This window comes from Bombina bombina, chromosome 1 (genome assembly GCF_027579735.1).
Source record: "Bombina bombina isolate aBomBom1 chromosome 1, aBomBom1.pri, whole genome shotgun sequence".
Lineage (NCBI taxonomy): Eukaryota > Metazoa > Chordata > Amphibia > Anura > Bombinatoridae > Bombina > Bombina bombina.
The window spans coordinates 1178456140-1178477517 of record NC_069499.1 but is presented as its reverse complement, the minus strand read 5'-3'; the positions used below and the strand labels follow the sequence as shown (position 1 = coordinate 1178477517).

General features: G+C 36.8%; 1 protein-coding gene across 1 annotated transcript in view; it reads right to left on the bottom strand.

Annotated features, from left to right (window-relative positions):
- Positions 1-21378, bottom strand: part of LOC128663866 (C-type mannose receptor 2) — a 347089-nt gene that overhangs the window by 291462 nt on the left and 34249 nt on the right. Inside the window, exon 2 of the mRNA XM_053718428.1 lies at positions 414-800. Coding sequence (XP_053574403.1) covers positions 414-800 — 387 coding nt within the window. The remainder of the gene's footprint in view (positions 1-413; positions 801-21378) is intronic.

The following is a 21378-nucleotide window of genomic DNA, read 5'->3' as shown; positions in this document are numbered from 1 at the left end:
AGAACCACAGGCCTAACAAGTCTGCCAAAAATGTCCTATAAGCGTAAATTTATCTAGTTTGTAGGACAGCCTTAAGCGGCACTTGAAGTTGCCCACAGTGTTTGTCAGTCTCCGACAGTGTATTGTGATCACTTAGAAGTTTTCAGCTCCATAGTGTAAATAAGACTTTTTCAAGCTTATTAAAACTTGTTTGCAAAATTGTGCTGTTGTGAGCACATGGAATAGAAAAGTCTTTTCAACCCAAAAAACAGCTGAAAACGTGACTCCCGATTGATTGTGATTCAGGCCTTGTTTAGTTTTATTTTACACTTACTAGATCAATATATAGGTCTATAAATGTGACTTGCTGCAACAAACAAACTGGACAGTATTTACTTACTACAACCAGTTAATCTATAGAACATCATTCTTACCTAGGTATAAAGCTGAGCAGATGCTTTTGTTGGTTCCATAAATTACCCATTGATTGGCTGTCTTTGTTGGTGGCTGCTGCAGGCCAGTGATATTTCTGGGCTTTGGTAGAAGAAAACTGCTAAGCTGCTCCAGTTGAGATTCACACCGCCGGATGGTATGAAAGTTCTCATGATCACATGAGTAGGTGGAGATGGTAGAGGAGGAACCATTGATAGGAGATGGTACCCACAAGCATTTTAAAGAGCCCAAATTAAAAAGCCGTCTGCGAGATACCCATATCCACTGCTGGGTGGGGGAGCTTGTGTTACAAGGCCGGACCATACGAACTCCCGGATCACGGGACTCCAAACATCCCCCCACATCAGGGCTATACACCAGGAACACATCTATAGGAGAAAAAGCAAATGATATAACAAAGCAGAGATTCTAAGACCAATACATAATTTGTAGAGAAGCAAGAAAGGTGAAACTATCAAGCCAAAAAGTGGTCAGGATACAGCATATATATTTCATCTTTAAATATATTGGCTAGATTAGTGGGTGGTTAAATATTTCAACCAAAACATCTAAACGTGGACAAATCTTTTTTTAACATACACTACGGGCTAGATTTATTAAAGCTGAGGCGTACAGGGGCGCGTATACGCGCCCCTGTACGCCTCAGCTCGCCTGTGGCGGGGCAAAATTACCTGTAGGTAATCACCATTGCACACGAGCGCAATATTGCGCTCGCGTGCAATCCCGCCTCCTGCCCGCGCAAGCCAATCGCGTGCGGGCAGGAGCTGTCAATCTCCTCGGTCTGACTAGACCGAGGAAATTGAATTTCGCCACATTAGAGGTTGCGAAGAGGTTAGGGAAGCGGCGGTCTGGTGACCGCTGCTTGATAAATAACGACGAGCAAGTTCTTTTGAGAACTTGCAGCCGTAGAGGTTTAATAAATCTAGCCCTATACTTCTAATGGATAGTGCTGGGTGAACTATTAACACACCTAATGTGCTCGTATTACAAGTGGTGAGATAAGTGCTCAAGCACAATCAAAAATACTGCTGTAAAATGTAATACCTAAAGTAAACCATTATTATAAATAGTTTAGCACAGAACTACATGAAGAAGTTCACTACTTTGGCTTAGCGCACCCTCATCTTCGTGCTTCAGCGATTTACATCATTACTTATATTACTACATATCCCTACAGTGCCTGGCTGGACATCATTGAAAACCGATGGAGGAGTTGTTGAATTACAATCTCCCTACGCACGTTGCGTAGTACTGCGTAACTTGCGTAGCTAGATTGTATTTTTAACTCCTCCCGCCCAGCGCACTGCTGAGAGAAAAATGCTTCCATTCTAAAGCCAGCAGAGGTTGGTACAGTCTTGGCTTGAAATAGTGGAACCTTTTAAAAAAAATTCTCTCTTATATTTCATTTATTTTCTCCCCTTTACCTGACTCTTTGTAGTAGTTTTCCTAATTCCTTCAGATGGACTTACATCACTGTTTGTCTTCCTCTCCTCCATCTTTTTTTTTTTATTAAATATTAATTATTTTTCATTCTAATATTTTTCCCGCGCACAAAGCCTTTCAACCTGAATTCCAGTAATTACCATCCAGCAGATCAGCCATATCCCACCAGTATTATAGTAATTGCCAGTAACATCAGTCGTGGTTAGCTCACATCCATATTGAGAGCTTTCTGATATAAACTTAATTTATGACTCCAATGTCTGTCCATGATCATAAGTAGTTTTGAATAATTCCTAACTGGGGAGGTAAGTCTTGTGGTCCCTTTAAACATAATTCTTTTTTTCTCACTTTCTGCCTCTATATTTCCAGCTCAAAAGTTGGCACTCACCCTTCATCTGTCATTTGGATGTATTCTCTCAGTTCTGTCATTCAGCTAGTTAATTCCAAAATATATACATAATGTAAACTTAGCTATGGTTATACTAGTTATGTACAGTATGTGTGTGTGTGTATATATATATATATATATATATATATATATTTATTTATATATATATATATATATATATATATATATATACACATACACACATTATAGAGGTAACTGTACCTTTAAAAAAAATTAATGTTAGTGGTCCACGGGATTCAAAATTGTGAGTTTATTGGCCTCTGAGGTCCAAAAGGTTGGCGACCCCTGCCTTAGACTACTTATTTAATGTAAAAAAAATATCTGTATAATACTTGTCTACTTAATATATTGGCCCATATTACAAGTGGAATGCTAATGATAGAAATATCACTGGACCACGCTAAAATTAGTGCTAAAATTGATATTACAAGTCAAAGGGAAAACAGATTTGCCACAGAAGGTTTAGTGCAACTGTCATTGCTTCAGCACACCGTATACTTTCAATGGATATCATGGCTATGCTAAATATCTCTCATATTACAAGTTGAAAGTTATGGGTTGTGCTTGAGAAAAGCCCAAATAGCGTTAGAACAAGTAGCGTGACGTGAGACCTAAACATTTCACAAAATGCATGTAAAACATAGAAAAATTAAGTATTATACTCAGATACTCTATATACATTTTTAATAAAAATATAAGTTTAATAATGATTTACTTTTATTTAAAAAGTTTATATATATAGACATATAAAGACATTTATATTTACACTTTTGAGCCCTTCCCAGTCAAATATTTTAATAAAGATCCATGAAGAGAAAAGGCGCTCTTAGCCCAAATGTAAAAAATCAAAAAGTTTATTGGGACACGTAAAAACAGAAAATAGTTCTAATGTGGACAATAATAAAATCCAGGTTGTAATGCAGGTGCACAGAGCAGACGCATTTCGTGCACATGCGCACTTGGTCACTGCTTACCTGTGCACCTGCATAGACCTGCATTTTAAACAGTAAATCTCTTAAAGTGATATTACTATAATTATCAACCTGGATACGCCATCTTTATTATCTAGTACTCCTATTTTACTCTTACAGAGATCTCTGTTTGATTATTGTATACAGCAAGTAACATTTTAACATAAATTAAATACATTATGAAGTCTGTTATTAGCGATAAATACATAGTATATCACATTCAACTATAGTTAAGGCTTTTTTGACAACCTGAACAATAATATGTTATGTTTATACAAATAAATCAAGATCACTCCTTTTGTTGATGCCTAAGGGGTAACTGGTTTGTATGGTAAAGATCCAAAAGATTTCCCTTTTGTCTAGGATCATTTCCCTATTACCTCCCCTTCTCCATATGGGAACAAAATCTATACCTTGTACCGTAAGTGCACTGACATCTGAGCTGTGTAGATCTCTAAAATGTCTGGCTACAGGGGTATCTGATTCTTCATCTTCAATACTAAGCAGATGCTCTAAAAACCTTTCTTTGAGAGGTTTTTTAGTTTTTCCAGTATATTGTTTGGAACAAAGTTTACAAGTGAGGAGATATACTACATGTGTAGTTGATCAATTTATAGTAAAATTAATTTTATGTTTGTTGTGAGTTACAGAAGAGGTCACCAAGTCTCCCTCAGTAACAAAGCTACATGTTCTGCATATCGGCCTTCTACATTTAAAAAAGCCTTTTCTTCTCTGTAGCCAACAACTATTAGTCATGGGCTTATTTGAGAGAGTCTTCCCTCTTTTGGGTATAAAACTACAACCATCTTTCATAATTTCTTTCAGGATGGGATCTGAGTATAGAATGGGGATAGAATCTCTAACAATGTTACAAATTTTATTAAATTCCAAGCTATAGTTGGTAATACATTTTGGTTTTGGATCATTCCCATTATTTTTGCTGGTCCTCTTTTTATGTTTTAATAGTTCCTCTCTTGGGATACTATCTTCAGTATGTTTAGCTTTTAATAAAACTTCTTCGGTATAACCTCTGTTTTTGAGTCTTTGCAACACTTGAGTTGCCTGTATTTGATAGGCACCCTCAGTTGAACAATTTCTTTTTGTTCTAATTAGTTCCCCCTTAGGGATTCCTTTGACTACATGTCTAGGGTGACAAGAATCCTATTTAAGAATTGTGTTGCCTGCTGTTGGCTTTCTAAACATGGTTGTATTAATACTGTGATTGTTCTCATCAGTGGTAATGGTCAAATCTAAAAAATGAATGCTGGATGTACTATGTTCACTAGTAAATTTTATACCACATTCATTAGCATTTAGATATTGACACAACTGTTCAGCTTCTCTGGCGTCCCCATTAAATACAAATAAAAGGTCATCTATTTAAAAAAATATATGGTTGATATTTTCACGGCTGAAGACGAGGTGGGCTATATACTGTATATGATTAAAACTTGGGACATTTTAAAGCAAAAATTAACGCATTCTATTGTGCAATAGTACCAAATATTAACATAATACAGATAATATATGCAAAATGGAACAAGAAAGCGAGCAATCATATTGTCTTGGGAGATTTTGAGGATGATACCTGTGGTACATATGAAAGCATAGTACATACTCTTGATAGCCTATTTTTTTACATTGACACACTACGTAAGAAAGACATCAAACTGGATTTGGACATTAAAGCATTTTTGATCTATACACAAGAAAAACGCATACCTAGGGGACTGAGGATAAAGAAATCATTCCCTTATTTTATGGTTAACGATCAAGAATTTATTATAAAATGGAATAACATCTCAGATGCATGCTCATTTGCTTTGATTAATCTTCTTATAGATTATAAAAAACAACAAAGGAAAGATCTATTAATAGAACTGAAGGATATTCAAGACAAACTTAAAAATCACCAAAGAGACTCTGATTTTAAAAAATATGCTATACAATTTGAAAGGAACATGAACACATTTAAGCAGGAGTTATGGCAGTTTAAATCCAGAAAGATGATGCGAGATAAGAAAGATTATGAATCATTCATGGATCTTTATCGTTATCAGCGTGTGAAACAGACACGCCAGGATTAGCAGCCGTAGCCCTCTGTCTAAAAGGATTTGGATCCCGCCCACTCTCCATTGAGCCGTCGTACAGCATACCAAGTGGATCTTCTTAGCGCGCTCCGTTGTGTAGGTTTGTGGATTGTCTAAATATTTTAATAGATGCAGTATAATTTTTAATCAGTTTTCATATGTTTCAATATTTTTATTTAATAGAAATACTTGAAATTCCTATCTATCTATATATCTATCTGTCTATCTGTCTATCATAGTATTAGTTTCATATATATATATATATTTTACATAGTGTGGCCACAGCCAGTATATTATGGACACAGCCGGTATTTTTAAGGTTCTGATCAAAGTTGAGAATAAAGATTAAATATAGAAATAAAGAGGATATCATGGCCATGCTTATTCAAAGTGTGCTAGAATCTAAGTATAAACCAATGGTCATTTAAAATCAATCCTAGAAGCTTTAGTTCCTGATTTATGCTGCATCATTAATTAATTATTTATGCTAATTTATGCTAATGAGCATGGTCAGCATTTTTTTTTCAAGAAAGGTAATTTTAGAAGAATTATACAGATATACAGTATATATGCGGCTTTAGCATAGTTTCTAATTAGTGTTAAAGCGATAAAAAGACAGCGCTTTTTTAGCATGCCCCAGAGAAGTCTATGGGGAAAGGGAGTTAGGGAGGTCGCAATATACAAATTCCAGAAGTTAGCGTGCCAGTCAGTTGACACGCACGGCTATAGGCCAACGCCTAGATTTAGAGTTTTGCGGCCAAAGGGGTGCGTTAGCTACGCATGCTTTTTTCTGGCCGCACCTTTTAAATACCGCTGGTATTTAGAGTTCACAGAATGGCTGGGTTTTCAGTGCGTTAGGCTCCAAAAAGGGAGCGTAGAGCATAATTTAACGCCACTGCAACTCTCGATACCAGCGGTGCTTACGGACGCGGCCAGCTTCAAAAACGTGCTCGTGCACGATTCCCCCATAGAAAACAATGGGGCTGTTTGAGCTGAAAAAAAACCTAACACCTGCAAAAAAGCCGCGTTCAGCTCCTAACGCAGGAAACACTTCCTACGTCTGCACCTAACACTCTAACATGTAACCTGAATCTAAACACCCCTAACCTTACACTTATTAACCCCTAATCTGCCGCCCCCGCTATCGCTGACCCCTGCATATTATTTTTAACCCCTAATCTGCTGCTCCGTACACCCCCTCCACCTACGTTATCCCTATGTACCCCTAATCTGCTGCCCTAACATCGCCGACCCCTATATCTCTGATGAAGCGCATGTGCCCATGCGCGAAACGCGTAAGATTGGAGCTTACCTTGCATCCAGAAAGCCTATCTTGCAATAAAACTTTTTCTTGACACCTGGACTCAGCTTTCCTTCTTCCTCATTTTGTATATTTATTAACCCCTAATCTGCCGCCCCCAACGTCGCCTCCACCTAACTACACTTATAACCCCTAATCTGCCGACCGGACCTGAGCGCTACTATAATAAATGTATTAACCCCTAATCCGCCTCACTCCCGCCTCAATAACCCTATAATAAATAGTATTAACCCCTAATCTGCCCTCCCTAACATTGCCGACACCTAACTTCAAGTATTAACCCCTAATCTGCCGACAAGAGCTCACCGCTACTCTAATAAATTTATTAACCCCTAAAGCTAAGTCTAACTTTAACCCTAACACCCCCCTAAATTAAATATAATTTAAATCTAACTAAATAAATTAACTCTTATTAAATAAATTATTCCTATTTAAAGCTAAATACTTACCTGTAAAATAAACCCTAATATAGCTACAATATAAATTATAATTATATTGTAGCTATTTTAGGATTAATATTTATTTTACAGGCAACTTTGTAATTATATTAACCAGGTACAATAGCTATTAAATAGTTAATAACTGTTTAATAGTTACCTAGTTAAAATAATTACAAAATTACATGTGAAATAAATCCTAAACTAAGTTACAATTAAACCTAACACTACACTATCAATAAATTAATTAAATAAAATACCTACAATTATCTACAATTAAACCTAACACTACACTATCAATAAATACATTAAATACAATTCCTACAAATAAATACAATTAAATAAACTAACTAAAATACAAAAAATAAAAAAGAACTAAGTTACAAAAAATAAAAAAATATTTACAAACATTAGAAAAAAATTACAACAATTTTAAACTAATTACACCTACTCTAAGCCCCCTAATAAAATAACAAAGACCCCCAAAATAAAAAAATGCCCTACCCTATTCTAAATTACAAAAGTTCAAAGCTCTTTTACCTTACCAGCCCTTAAAAGGGCCCTTTGCGGGGCATGCCCCAAAGAATTCAGCTCTTTTGCCTGTAAAAAAAAAACATACAATACCCCCCCCAACATTACAACCCACCACCCACATACCCCTAATCTAACCCAAACCCCCTTAAATAAACCTAACACTAAGCCCCTGAAGATCTCCCTACCTTGTCTTCACCTCACCGGGTTCACTGATCGGTCCAGAAGAGGGTCCGAAGTCTTGATCCAAGCGGTGGCTGAAGAGCTCCATCATCGGGCTGAAGTCGGAAGTCCATCATCGGGATGAAGTCTTCTATCAAGCCGCATCTTCAATCTTCTTTCTTCCGGAGCGGAGCGGAGCCATCTTCTTCCCAGCCGACGCGGATCCAACCTCTTCAAGCGACGCCTACTATCCGAATGACGGTTCCTTTAAATGACGTCATCCAAGATGGGGTCCCTCGAATTCCGATTGGCTGATAGGATTCTATCAGCCAATCGGAATTAAGGTAGGAAAATTCTGATTGGCTGATGGAATCAGCCAATCAGAATCAAGTTCAATCTGATTGGCTGATCCAATCAGCCAATCAGATTGAGCTTGCATTCTATTGGCTGTTCCGATCAGCCAATAGAATGTGAGCTCAATCTGATTGGCTGATTGGATCAGCCAATCGGATTGAACTTGATTCTGATTGGCTGATTCCATCAGCCAATCAGAATTTTCCTACCTTAATTCCGATTGGCTGATAGAATCCTATAAGCCAATCGGAATTCGAGGGACGCCATCTTGGATGATGTCATTTAAAGGAACCGTCATTCGGCTAGTAGGCGTCGCTTGAAGAGGTTGGATCCGCGTCGGCTGGGAAGAAGATGGCTCCGCTCCGGAAGAAAGAAGATTGAAGATGCGGCTTGATAGAAGACTTCATCCCGATGATGGACTTCCGACTTCAGCCCGATGATGGAGTTCTTCAGCCGCCGCTTGGATCAAGACTTCGGACCCTCTTCTGGACCGATCGGTGAACCCGGTGAGGTGAAGACAAGGTAGGGAGATCTTCAGGGGCTTAGTGTTAGGTTTATTTAAGGGGGTTTGGGTTAGATTAGGGGTATGTGGGTGGTGGGTTGTAATGTTGGGGGGGGTATTGTATGTTTTTTATTTACAGGCAAAAGAGCTGAATTCTTTGGGGCATGCCCCGCAAAGGGCCCTTTTAAGGGCTGGTAAGGTAAAAGAGCTTTGAACTTTTGTAATTTAGAATAGGGTAGGGCATTTTTTTATTTTGGGGGTCTTTTTTATTTTATTAGGGGGCTTAGAGTAGGTGTAATTAGTTTAAAATTGTTGTAATTTTTTTCTAATATTTGTAAATATTTTTTTATTTTTTGTAACTTAGTTCTTTTTTATTTTTTGTACTTTAGTTAGTTTATTTAATTGTATTTATTTGTAGGAATTGTATTTAATTTATTTATTGATAGTGTAGTGTTAGGTTTAATTGTAGATAATTGTAGGTATTTTATTTAATTAATTTATTGATAGTGTAGTGTTAGGTTTAATTGTAACTTAGGTTAGGATTTATTTTACATGTAATTTTGTAATTATTTTAACTAGGTAACTATTAAATAGTTATTAACTATTTAATAGCTATTGTACCTGGTTAATATAATTACAAAGTTGCCTGTAAAATAAATATTAATCCTAAAATAGCTACAATATAATTATAATTTATATTGTAGCTATATTAGGGTTTATTTTATAGGTAAGTATCTAGCTTTAAATAGGAATAAGTTATTTAATAAGAGTTAATTTATTTTGTTAGATAAAAATTATATTTAACTTAGGGGGGTGTTAGGGTTAGGGTTAGAATTAGCTTTAGGGGTTAATACATTTATTAGAATAGCAGTGAGGTCCGGTCGGCAGATTAGGGGTTAATAGTTGAAGTTAGGTGTCGGCGATGTTAGGGAGAGCAGATTAGGGGTTAATACTATTTCTTATAGGGTTAGTGAGGCGGGAGTGAGGCGGATTAGGGGTTAAAAAATTATGACAAAGTTTGTATAACGCTGCCCAGTGGATAAAGTACTTTGTAAGCATCGGAATGGTGTATACCAGGATACATATAAGGATACATATATCAATGCACAGGTGAGATTAATGCAATGTAGCAATTTGTAACAAACACTTGACACGGCGGTCTTATCACATACTTCACCCGCACACTCGCATTCACCTTAGCCCTTCTTTACCTTTCCGTGAAGGCGGAAGTCTTCCACTTCTCTCGGCTAGGCTCACCTCTGTGTAGACGAAAGGGTAGTCACGCTGTGAAGCACGACCATCACTCTCTCTCCAACTCCGGTTCCACTGCAAGCGTGTGCGGGACTTACCGATCGGATGTGACGTCAGAACCTCCTTCACATTCTCACCGGTCTGTATCCAATCCGTGCCTTGAACTAGGCCAATGCTCCTCTGTATGCCGATATACGCTGGGACTTAATGAAGAGAGTTCCTCTACTCTCAAAGAAAGTATCAAGAAAAAATGTAGCAAAGTCCCAGTTGTGGATAAATAAAAACAGAACTTTATTTGTATCGGATTAAAACATGAAAAAATGTTTGTAAAAACCTAGAAAGGTCTAACGCGTTTCGGCTAGCTCTTGCCGTAATCATAGACCATGTCTAATGTATGTTTTACAGAGGCTTAAATAGGTGTTGAATTACATGTGAACCCAAATCAGCTGAATACTTAACCCTATCTAGCAATATGGAAAGCTGCTCTCCATGGTAGACTGTTCACCTTATCTGAGATACAATCTCTCTTTATCTTAATCAATTAATTAACTCCATATAAGTGTCCAGTAATATGTTACATATAAATATATACAGTTATCCTTAACTCTCATATTATTAACAACATTTACATTCTATGAGAATATATAATCAACTAATAAACTTTAGTATGTTATATATATAAATGATCTGTTGAATATTGTATTGTAACAAAATTTAACTTATAGATATTCTTATTACTGAAAATACACTTAAATGAACTTAAATGAATATTGGAGGTTATAAACAAAACAGAACATGGGTAGTGATCTACAACATCGGGTACCATATAGCATATGCAGATATGTGGACATACAGACTGGACACTTATAGTGAACTTTCTTATTCAAACAAAATTTTTTTTGTATATACCAGTAATTATTATAGGTCTAGATGAATATACACATATCATGAATCTTTTTGGTTTGTAGTTTAAATAACTATTCCCAAAAATTTACTAGATCGAATTCTGAATTAAAACCGTTAGGAATCTGGGTTTTTAGTCTAAAGATCCAATAGACTTCCTGTCTACCTAATGTTTGTGACCTATCTCCTCCTCTAGGTGGAGTTTTAATTGCTTCTATTATATTCCAACTAAATGAATGAACTGACTGGTTATGGACCTCAATAAAATGACGACTTAGCTCAGAACAGGGAATTTTGTTTCTTATATCTCCCAGATGTTCTCTGATACGTGTCCTTATATCCCGTGTAGTGAGTCCTACGTACTGACCCTTGCATAAATTACATTCTACCAAGTATATCACAAAATTTGAGCTACAATTATGACAACCATGTATCTGAAAGGTTTCTCCTGTTGTATATGATTTGAATGTGCTAGTAACATTATGGTAGTCGCAGGCTTTACAGCGAGTGCTGCCACATCTATAGCTGCCATTACATCGTAGCCATGAGCTTTCATTGGTTTGTATCTGTGTATTCTTTAGCACGCTAGGTGAGAGTGAATTAGCAAGTGTATCATTTTTCTTATAGACAAATTTACATCCGTCACCAATTACTTCTTTCAATATTTCATCCCCATACAAGATAGGGAGATATTTCTTTACAATATTACATATATCATTGTATTGATTCGAATACTTGGTGATGAATGTAGGTCTATTATCTGTTTTGTCCTTCCTTTTAGGGGATAGTAAATCCTCTCTGTTGTATCTATCAACTTCTTTTTTAATTTTTATAACCTCAGTTTTAGAGTAACCTCTGGCTATTAGCCTATGTGCTAATTCTTCACTTTCTTTAATGTAATCATTATTAAGTGAACAATTACGTTTAACTCTCATCATCTGTCCTTTAATAATGCCTTTAAAGACATGTTTTGGATGTCCACTGGTAGCATAAAGCAGTGCATTACCTGCTATGGGTTTACGGTAAAGCGCTGTGTTTACAGAGTTGGATATAGAATTCCCATATAGTGTAATGTCTAAGAAATTTATCTCTATTTTATTCCATTCTTTGGTGAAGTTTAATCCCATTTTATTATTATTTAGATGTTGAACAAATTTATCAGCTGATGTTTCATCTGTCTTCCAAACTATTATAAGGTCATCAATAAACCTATTATATTGAATTATATGTTCACGGTAGGGATTTGTATCACCATAAATGTAGGTTTCTTCAAACCAACCCATCACGAGATTTGCGTATGAGGGCGCAAATTTCGCCCCCATCGCCGTCCCTTGTTTTTGTATATAGTGATCATTTCCAAACACAAAACTATTATGTTCTAACAGAAACCTAATAATTTTAAGTACATAGTTTTTAAAGTCTGCATTTAGATTACCATCTTTGTCTAAATAAAACTCTATTGCTAATAAGCCTACAGAGTGTGGTATTGAGGAATATAACGATGTGGCATCTACTGTGAGCCAACTATAGTTATCCTTCCAAGTGAAGTTCTTAAAGATATTGAGTATGTGGGTAGTATCTTTTACATAACTGTTTAATTTAAGGACATATGGCTGCAGTATGTCATCGACCCATTCGGACAAATGTTCAAGCAAGGAGCCATTGCCCGACACAATGGGTCTCCCCTTGACATTCTCAAGCCCTTTATGAGTCTTTGGTAGATGATAAAACGCAGCAGTCCTTGGATGTTCAACATATAAATATTCAAATGTGGATTGATCTATAAACCCATGTCTTCTACCTTCACTCAAGATCTTAAATAGACGTCTCTGAAACTCTATTCGTGGATTGTGACTAACTTTTTCATAGACATTGGTATCATCCAACTGTCTGTGTGCCTCAGCTATATACCAGGTTTTGTCACAGACCACTATGCTGCTGCCTTTATCAGCCCGTTTTATCACGATACTTTCATTTTTCTCTAGGGCTACCAATGCCTCTCTTTCTTTTTTTGTCAAATTGTTTATCTTATTCGCTTTCCCTGTTTTTTGCTGATATAAAGTAGTCAGATCCTCCACAACTCTCTTCTGAAATAGTTCGAGGGGTTTACCTCTGGACTGTAAAGGATAAAATCTGGATTTACATTTAAAACCCACATGCTTATCTTTACTTTCCTCTTCGATTGAGGGTAAATTCCCTTCAGATATTAACTGTTCTAGATCATTGCATGCGCAAAGGTCCTGAAAAGTTAAATTATTTATCCTGTCACTTATTGTAATATCATTCTCATTAGATCTTGTAACATTATTTTCTTTATTTTCTTTAAGAAAATGTTTCTTTAGTGTAAGCGATCTAACAAATTTATTAGTATCTAAAATAGTCTGAAAGAGGACAAAATCCCTAGATGGACAAAAATTAAGTCCATAACTCAGGACCTTACTTTCAGTCTTACTCAGACTATAACTAGATATATTAATTACTGTGTTTAGACATACTTCCGATTGCTTTTGTTTTTGTTTTTGTTTTCTCTTGTGGGGTACCTTTCTTGTTTTTTCTTCTCTACCAAATCTTGTTTTATTTGTGTTGTTAATGTTCCCCCTCCCTTGGGTATGCCTGAATCCTCCCGAAAAACCTCTGTGGATCTTTTGTCTTTAGGTTTTGCTCCCTGTTCATTGATATACAATATTGTGCCCCCTGCTTGGATATTTTCATTTAAATGAGTATTCATATCTGTTGTTACTTCTAGATTAGTACTTGACTCAATTGGTGTGTTATCCCAATCGGATGCTGAACTCCCCTCTGAATTTGAAAAATCTGTCCCTGAGGCAGAACCTTCTTCGTCAGTGAAATTACTATTATCAGTATTAAATCGTACTTTTTTCTTCCAACGTCTATTTTTCTTGTGTGTTAGTGTGCCCTCATTAGTTGTATCTTCCTTTATGTGAGCTGTACTTTTGTCTTGTGTCTGTATGGAGTTTTTTAAGTTAGTCTGTATTGCCCTTCTAAACTTCCTTCGCCACACATAAACTGTTTTATTGGCATAATCCTTACTATCTCTTTGATATTTTATGTATTTAGTGTTCATTATATTGCGTTTGGTAGCTTCGATTGTCTCTTGTAGTATGGTATCAAACTTTACATATTTATCATCATGTCTAAATTTGCTTAATTCCTTTTGTAGTACACAAATTTCTTCTCTGTATTTAGATATTAAAGCAGTCTTATGTTTAATTAGAAGTCCCATCCGTTAGAATGTCATTCCACTCTGATATAAAGTCCTGGTCATCTGTCTCGAATGTGGGGAACTTTTGTAATCTTAACCCACGAGGTATCATTCCTTTAGCAATATATTTAGTGAATGTCCAATTGTCCATGCGGAGTCTAAGTTCTTTTAGTTTATAATCCTCAAGCATAGAAAACAGGTCACCCAGTCAAGCATTTTTAATGCAAACTTTAGATAGATCCTCCAATTCTATATCATCCAAATCCCAATCATCATCAGTGCATAAAGAATAATATTGTTTGTCAGCTGCTAACTCCATTTTAGAGCCAGTATGGGTTTAGTAAAGAGGCTGTTAGATAGAAAGAATATGTACGTAGATAATTTATCTTTCTTTTATCTTTAACTTTATCTATAATCGGCTGAGCATATATTTTTTGTCTATATCAGAAAAAGTGCACATACACAATATAATCACTGATATGTGGCCTTAAAGTAGTATCCACATTGAGCGTTAAATGAGGAAAAAAGTTTCAAAAATTATGACAAAGTTTGTATAACGCTGCCCAGTGGATAAAGTACTTTGTAAGCATCGGAATGGTGTATACCAGGATACATATAAGGATACATATATCAATGCACAGGTGAGATTAATGCAATGTAGCAATTTGTAACAAACACTTGACACGGCGGTCTTATCACATACTTCACCCGCACACTCGCATTCACCTTAGCCCTTCTTTACCTTTCCGTGAAGGCGGAAGTCTTCCACTTCTCTCGGCTAGGCTCACCTCTGTGTAGACGAAAGGGTAGTCACGCTGTGAAGCACGACCATCACTCTCTCTCCAACTCCGGTTCCACTGCAAGCGTGTGCGGGACTTACCGATCGGATGTGACGTCAGAACCTCCTTCACATTCTCACCGGTCTGTATCCAATCCGTGGCTTGAACTAGGCCAATGCTCCTCTGTATGCCGATATACGCTGGGACTTAATGAAGAGAGTTCCTCTACTCTCAAAGAAAGTATCAAGAAAAAATGTAGCAAAGTCCCAGTTGTGGATAAATAAAAACAGAACTTTATTTGTATCGGATTAAAACATGAAAAAATGTTTGTAAAAACCTAGAAAGGTCTAACGCGTTTCGGCTAGCTCTTGCCGTAATCATAGACCATGTCTAATGTATGTTTTACAGAGGCTTAAATAGGTGTTGAATTACATGTGAACCCAAATCAGCTGAATACTTAACCCTATCTAGCAATATGGAAAGCTGCTCTCCATGGTAGACTGTTCACCTTATCTGAGATACAATCTCTCTTTATCTTAATCAATTAATTAACTCCATATAAGTGTCCAGTAATATGTTACATATAAATATATACAGTTATCCTTAACTCTCATATTATTAACAACATTTACATTCTATGAGAATATATAATCAACTAATAAACTTTAGTATGTTATATATATAAATGATCTGTTGAATATTGTATTGTAACAAAATTTAACTTATAGATATTCTTATTACTGAAAATACACTTAAATGAACTTAAATGAATATTGGAGGTTATAAACAAAACAGAACATGGGTAGTGATCTACAACATCGGGTACCATATAGCATATGCAGATATGTGGACATACAGACTGGACACTTATAGTGAACTTTCTTATTCAAACAAACTTTTTTTTGTATATACCAGTAATTATTATAGGTCTAGATGAATATACACATATCATGAAACTTTTTGGTTTGTAGTTTAAATAACTATTCCCAAAAATTTACTAGATCGAATTCTGAATTAAAACCGTTAGGAATCTGGGTTTTTAGTCTAAAGATCCAATAGACTTCCTGTCTACCTAATGTTTGTGACCTATCTCCTCCTCTAGGTGGAGTTTTAATTGCTTCTATTATATTCCAACTAAATGAATGAACTGACTGGTTATGGACCTCAATAAAATGACGACTTAGCTCAGAACAGGGAATTTTGTTTCTTATATCTCCCAGATGTTCTCTGATACGTGTCCTTATATCCCGTGTAGTGAGTCCTACGTACTGACCCTTGCATAAATTACATTCTACCAAGTATATCACAAAATTTGAGCTACAATTATGACAACCATGTATCTGAAAGGTTTCTCCTGTTGTATATGATTTGAATGTGCTAGTAACATTATGGTAGTCGCAGGCTTTACAGCGAGTGCTGCCACATCTATAGCTGCCATTACATCGTAGCCATGAGCTTTCATTGGTTTGTATCTGTGTATTCTTTAGCACGCTAGGTGAGAGTGAATTAGCAAGTGTATCATTTTTCTTATAGACAAATTTACATCCGTCACCAATTACTTCTTTCAATATTTCATCCCCATACAAGATAGGGAGATATTTCTTTACAATATTACATATATCATTGTATTGATTCGAATACTTGGTGATGAATGTAGGTCTATTATCTGTTTTGTCCTTCCTTTTAGGGGATAGTAAATCCTCTCTGTTGTATCTATCAACTTCTTTTTTAATTTTTATAACCTCAGTTTTAGAGTAACCTCTGGCTATTAGCCTATGTGCTAATTCTTCACTTTCTTTAATGTAATCATTATTAAGTGAACAATTACGTTTAACTCTCATCATCTGTCCTTTAATAATGCCTTTAAAGACATGTTTTGGATGTCCACTGGTAGCATAAAGCAGTGCATTACCTGCTATGGGTTTACGGTAAAGCGCTGTGTTTACAGAGTTGGATATAGAATTCCCATATAGTGTAATGTCTAAGAAATTTATCTCTATTTTATTCCATTCTTTGGTGAAGTTTAATCCCATTTTATTATTATTTAGATGTTGAACAAATTTATCAGCTGATGTTTCATCTGTCTTCCAAACTATTATAAGGTCATCAATAAACCTATTATATTGAATTATATGTTCACGGTAGGGATTTGTATCACCATAAATGTAGGTTTCTTCAAACCAACCCATCACGAGATTAGGGGTTAATAACTTTATTATAATAGCGGCGCGGTCGGGTCGGCAGATTAGGGGTTAATAAGTATAGGCAGGTGGAGGCGACATTGAGGGGGGCAGATTAGGGGTTAATAAATATAATATAGGGGTCGGCGGTGTTAGGGGCAGCAGATTAGGGGTTCATAGGGATAACGTAGGTGGCAGCGGCGTGCGGTCGGCAGATTAGGGGTTAAAACATTTTAATAGAGTGGCGGCGATGTGGGGGGACCTCGGTTTAGGGGCACATAGGTAGTTTATGGGTGTTAGTGTACTTTAGAGCACAGTAGTTAAGAGCTTTATAAACCGGCGTTAGCCCAGTAAGCTCTTAACTATTGACTATTGACTTTTTTCTGAGGCTCGAGTTTTGTTGGTAGATTTCTAACGCTCACTTCAGCCACGACTCTAAATACCGGCGTTAGAAAGATCCCATTGAAAAGATAGGATACGCAATTGACGTAAGGGGATCTGCGGTATGGAAAAGTCGCGGCTGGAAAGTGAGCGTTAGACCCTTTCCTGACTGACTCTAAATACCAGAGGGTGGTAAAAACCAGCGTTAGGACCCTCTAACGCTGGTTTTCACGGCTACCGCCCAACTCTAAATCTAGGCGCTAGAGTTGGAAACGTCACCTCATTGAAGAAGTGTGCTGTGCCGTGGGCGCCCGGATGCGCTGATTTTAGCAATATACTTCAGCACAGAAAAGGTGAGTTAAGCACCCGTTTTTTAGTTATTGATGACAGAAACTAGAGTTTATTTTTAGTGATGTTAAATCCTAGCGTTTGTTAAACAATTGAATTTACTATCACTTTAAATGGTAATATGATTAACTTTAACTTGGTTTATGCAGTGAAGAAGCCATTTTTAAATCAAAGTTATTCCACTCCCTCAAACAGCTGGTTTTCAAATGACTGCCCTGAGAAAACTCATCAGAAACTGCATACTTTGAGACACTCTACCAGCAGTATTAAGGGGGGGGGGGGGGGGGGGGTCACACCAGTTTTCACTTTTTTTACCATCTAATTAAAGGGACAGTCTACATCAGAATTTTTATTGTTAATAAAGGGATTATCTATCTTTTTAAACTATTCCCCAGTTTTGCATAACCAACACGGTTATATTAATATACTTTTTACCTCTGTAATTACCTTGTATCTAAGCCTCTGCAAACTGCCCCCTTATTTCAGTTCTTTTGACAGACTTGCATTTTAGCCAATCAGTGCTGGCTCCTAGGTAACTCCACGTGTGTAAGCACAATGTTATCTATATGACACACGTGAACTAATGCCCTCTAGTGGTGAAAACTGTCAAAATGCATTCAGTTAAGAGGAGGCCTTCAGGGGCTAAGAAATTAGCATATGAGCATACCTAGGTTTTGCTTTCAACTAAGAATACAAAGAGCAAAATTGGTGATAAAAGTAAATTGGAAAATTGTTTAACCCCTTAATGACAACTGACGTACCAGGTACGTCATGCATTAACAAGCAGTTAATGACAATGGACGTACCTGGTACGTCAGTTGTCTAAGAGAGTGCTGGAAGCGATCGCAATCGCTTCCAGCAGCTCTCAGGGTATTGCAGTGATGCCTCCATATGGAGGCATCCTGCAATACCTTTTTAGAAGACTCCGATGCAGAGAGGGCCACTCTGTGGCCCTCTCTGCACTGGTAGCGATGGTGCCGGTTCGTTGGTGGGTGGGAGCGCAACAGGGAGGCGGGTGGGCGGCCCATCGCTACCCGGCATCCGGTTCCTAGAAGTGCAATGTGCACGCCGGGTGCCGGGAGCGTGCGGGGGGCGCGCGCATTAGCTGGCCACTGAAACCAATGAGAAGGGAAGAAGGGGGGGAAAAAGATTTTTTTTTTAAATAATATAAAAGGATCTGGGAGGGGGAGGGGGGAGGGGTATTGTGGGGGGCTGCTACACTACAGAAAACCCCAAAAAAAAGCAAAAGAGCAAAAAATACTTTTGTTTTTGGGCAAATTGGGTACTGGCAGACAGCTGCCAGTACCCAAGATGGCCGCAATTAGATAGGGGAGAGGGTTAGAGAGCTGGGGGGGGGGGGATCATGGAGGTTGGGGCTAAGGCAGGAGTCCATCACAGCTAAAATATTTTATTTTTTTTATTAAAAAAATAAAAAAAAGCTCCTTTTATTTAGTACTGGCAGACTTTCTGCCAGTACTTAAGATGGCGGGGACATTTGTGGGGTGGGGGAGGGAAGAGAGCTGTTTGGGAGGGATCAGGGGGTGGGATGTGTCAGGTGGGAGGCTGATCTCTACCCTAAAGCTAAAATTAACCCTGCAAGCTCCCTACAACCTACCTAATTAACCCCTTCACTGCTGGGCATAATTTACGTGTGGTGCGCAGCAGCATTTAGCGGCCTTCTAATTACCAAAAAGCAATGCCAAAGCCATATAAGTCTGCTATTTCTGAACAAAGGGAATCCCAAAGAAGCTTTTACAACAATGTGTGCCATAATAGCACAAGCTGTTTGTAAATAATTTCAGTGAGAAACCTAAAATTGTGAAAAATGTAAAGTTTTTTTTTATTTGCTCGCATTTGGCGGTGAAATGGTGGAATAAAATATACCAAAATGTGCCTAGATCAATACTTTGGGTTGTCTTCTAACAAAAAATATATACATGTCAAGGGATATTCAGGTATTCCTGACAGATATCAGGGTTCCAATGTAACTAGCGCTAATTTTGAAAAAAAGTGGTTTGGAAATAGCGAAGTGCTACTTGTATTTATGGCCCTATAACTTGCAAAAAAAGCTAAGAACATGTAAACATTGGGTATTTCTAAACTCAGGACAAAATTTAGAAACTATTTAGCATGGGTGTTTTTTGGTGATTGTAGATGTGTAACAGATTTTGGGGGTCAAAGTTAGAAAAAGTGTGTTTTTTTTTCCATTTTTTCCTCATATTTTATTATTTTTTTTGTAGTAAATTATAAGACATGATGAAAATAATGGTATCTTTAGAAAGTCCATTTAATGGCGAGAAAAACGGTATATAATATGTGTGGGTACAGTAAATGAGTAAGAGGAAAATTACAGCTAAACACAAACACCGCAGAAATGTAAAAATAGCCATTGTCATTAAGGGTAAGAAAATTGAAAAATGGTCCGGTCATTAAGGGGTTAAAATTACATGCCCTATCTGAATCATGAAAGTTTATTTTGGACTAGACTGTCCCTTTTAAGGGACACTGAACCCAAACATTTTCTTTTGTGATTCAGATAGACCATGCAATTTTAAGCAACTTTCTAATTTACTCCTATTATCAATTTTTCTTCATTCTCTTGCTATCTTTATATGAAAAAGAAGGCATCTAAGCTTTTTTTCTTGGTTCAGTACTCTGGACAGCAGTTTTTGATTGGTGGATGAATTTATCCACCAATCAGCAAGGACAACCTAGGTTGTTCACCAAAAATGGGCCGGCATCTAAACTTACATTCTTGCATTTCAAATAAAGATACCAAGAGTATAAAGAACATTTGATAATAGGAGTAAATTAGAAAGTTGCTTAAAATTTCATGATCTATCTGAATCACAAAAGAAAAAATGTGGGTTCAGTGTCCCTTTAAGGAACATTTACCTATTGAAAACCGATGTTGGCCTTTTTTTACGCACACCAGATCTTCACTTTTACCCCTTTTTATTTAAAGAGATATAACCCACCCGTAAAATTATTTTGGGATTCAGATAGAGCATACAATTTTAAAAAAAAAATACAATTTATTTCTATAATTAAATTGACTTTTCTCCTGGTATTCTTTGTTGAAGGAGCACTACATGGCAGGAAATAGTGCTGCCACCTAGTGATCTTGCAAATGTATAACATCCTTGCAAAACTACTGCCATGTAGTGCTCCAGGCACGTGCACACTCCTGAGCTTATGTCCCTGGTCTTCAAAAAAGATACCAAGAGAACAAAGACAATTTGATAATAGAAGTAAATTAGAAAGTAGTTTAAAATTGTATTTTGGATCTGTATCATGAAAGACATTTTTTTGGTTTCATGTCCCTTTAAGGTGCAGATACTCATGTATGCTCATTTCACATTTTGACAAACACGAGCTATCCCTTGTTACATTAAACTGTTCATGCCTTTTCACCCATTCAATAATGTTAAAACTCACACAATAATGTCACTTAATGCTACAACTCCTACACTAAACATCCTCTGCTACTTCCTACACAATTCTACCACTTCCAAGTTAATGACACAGAATCCAACACCAAATAAACTAGTTTCCTGGTGTCAGAAGTAGAGTGAGTCCTATTTGTTGTCTGTTTTGTGGAAGTAGAGAGTCATATTTGTTGTCTGTTTTGTGGAAGTAGAGTGAGTCGTATTTGTTGTCT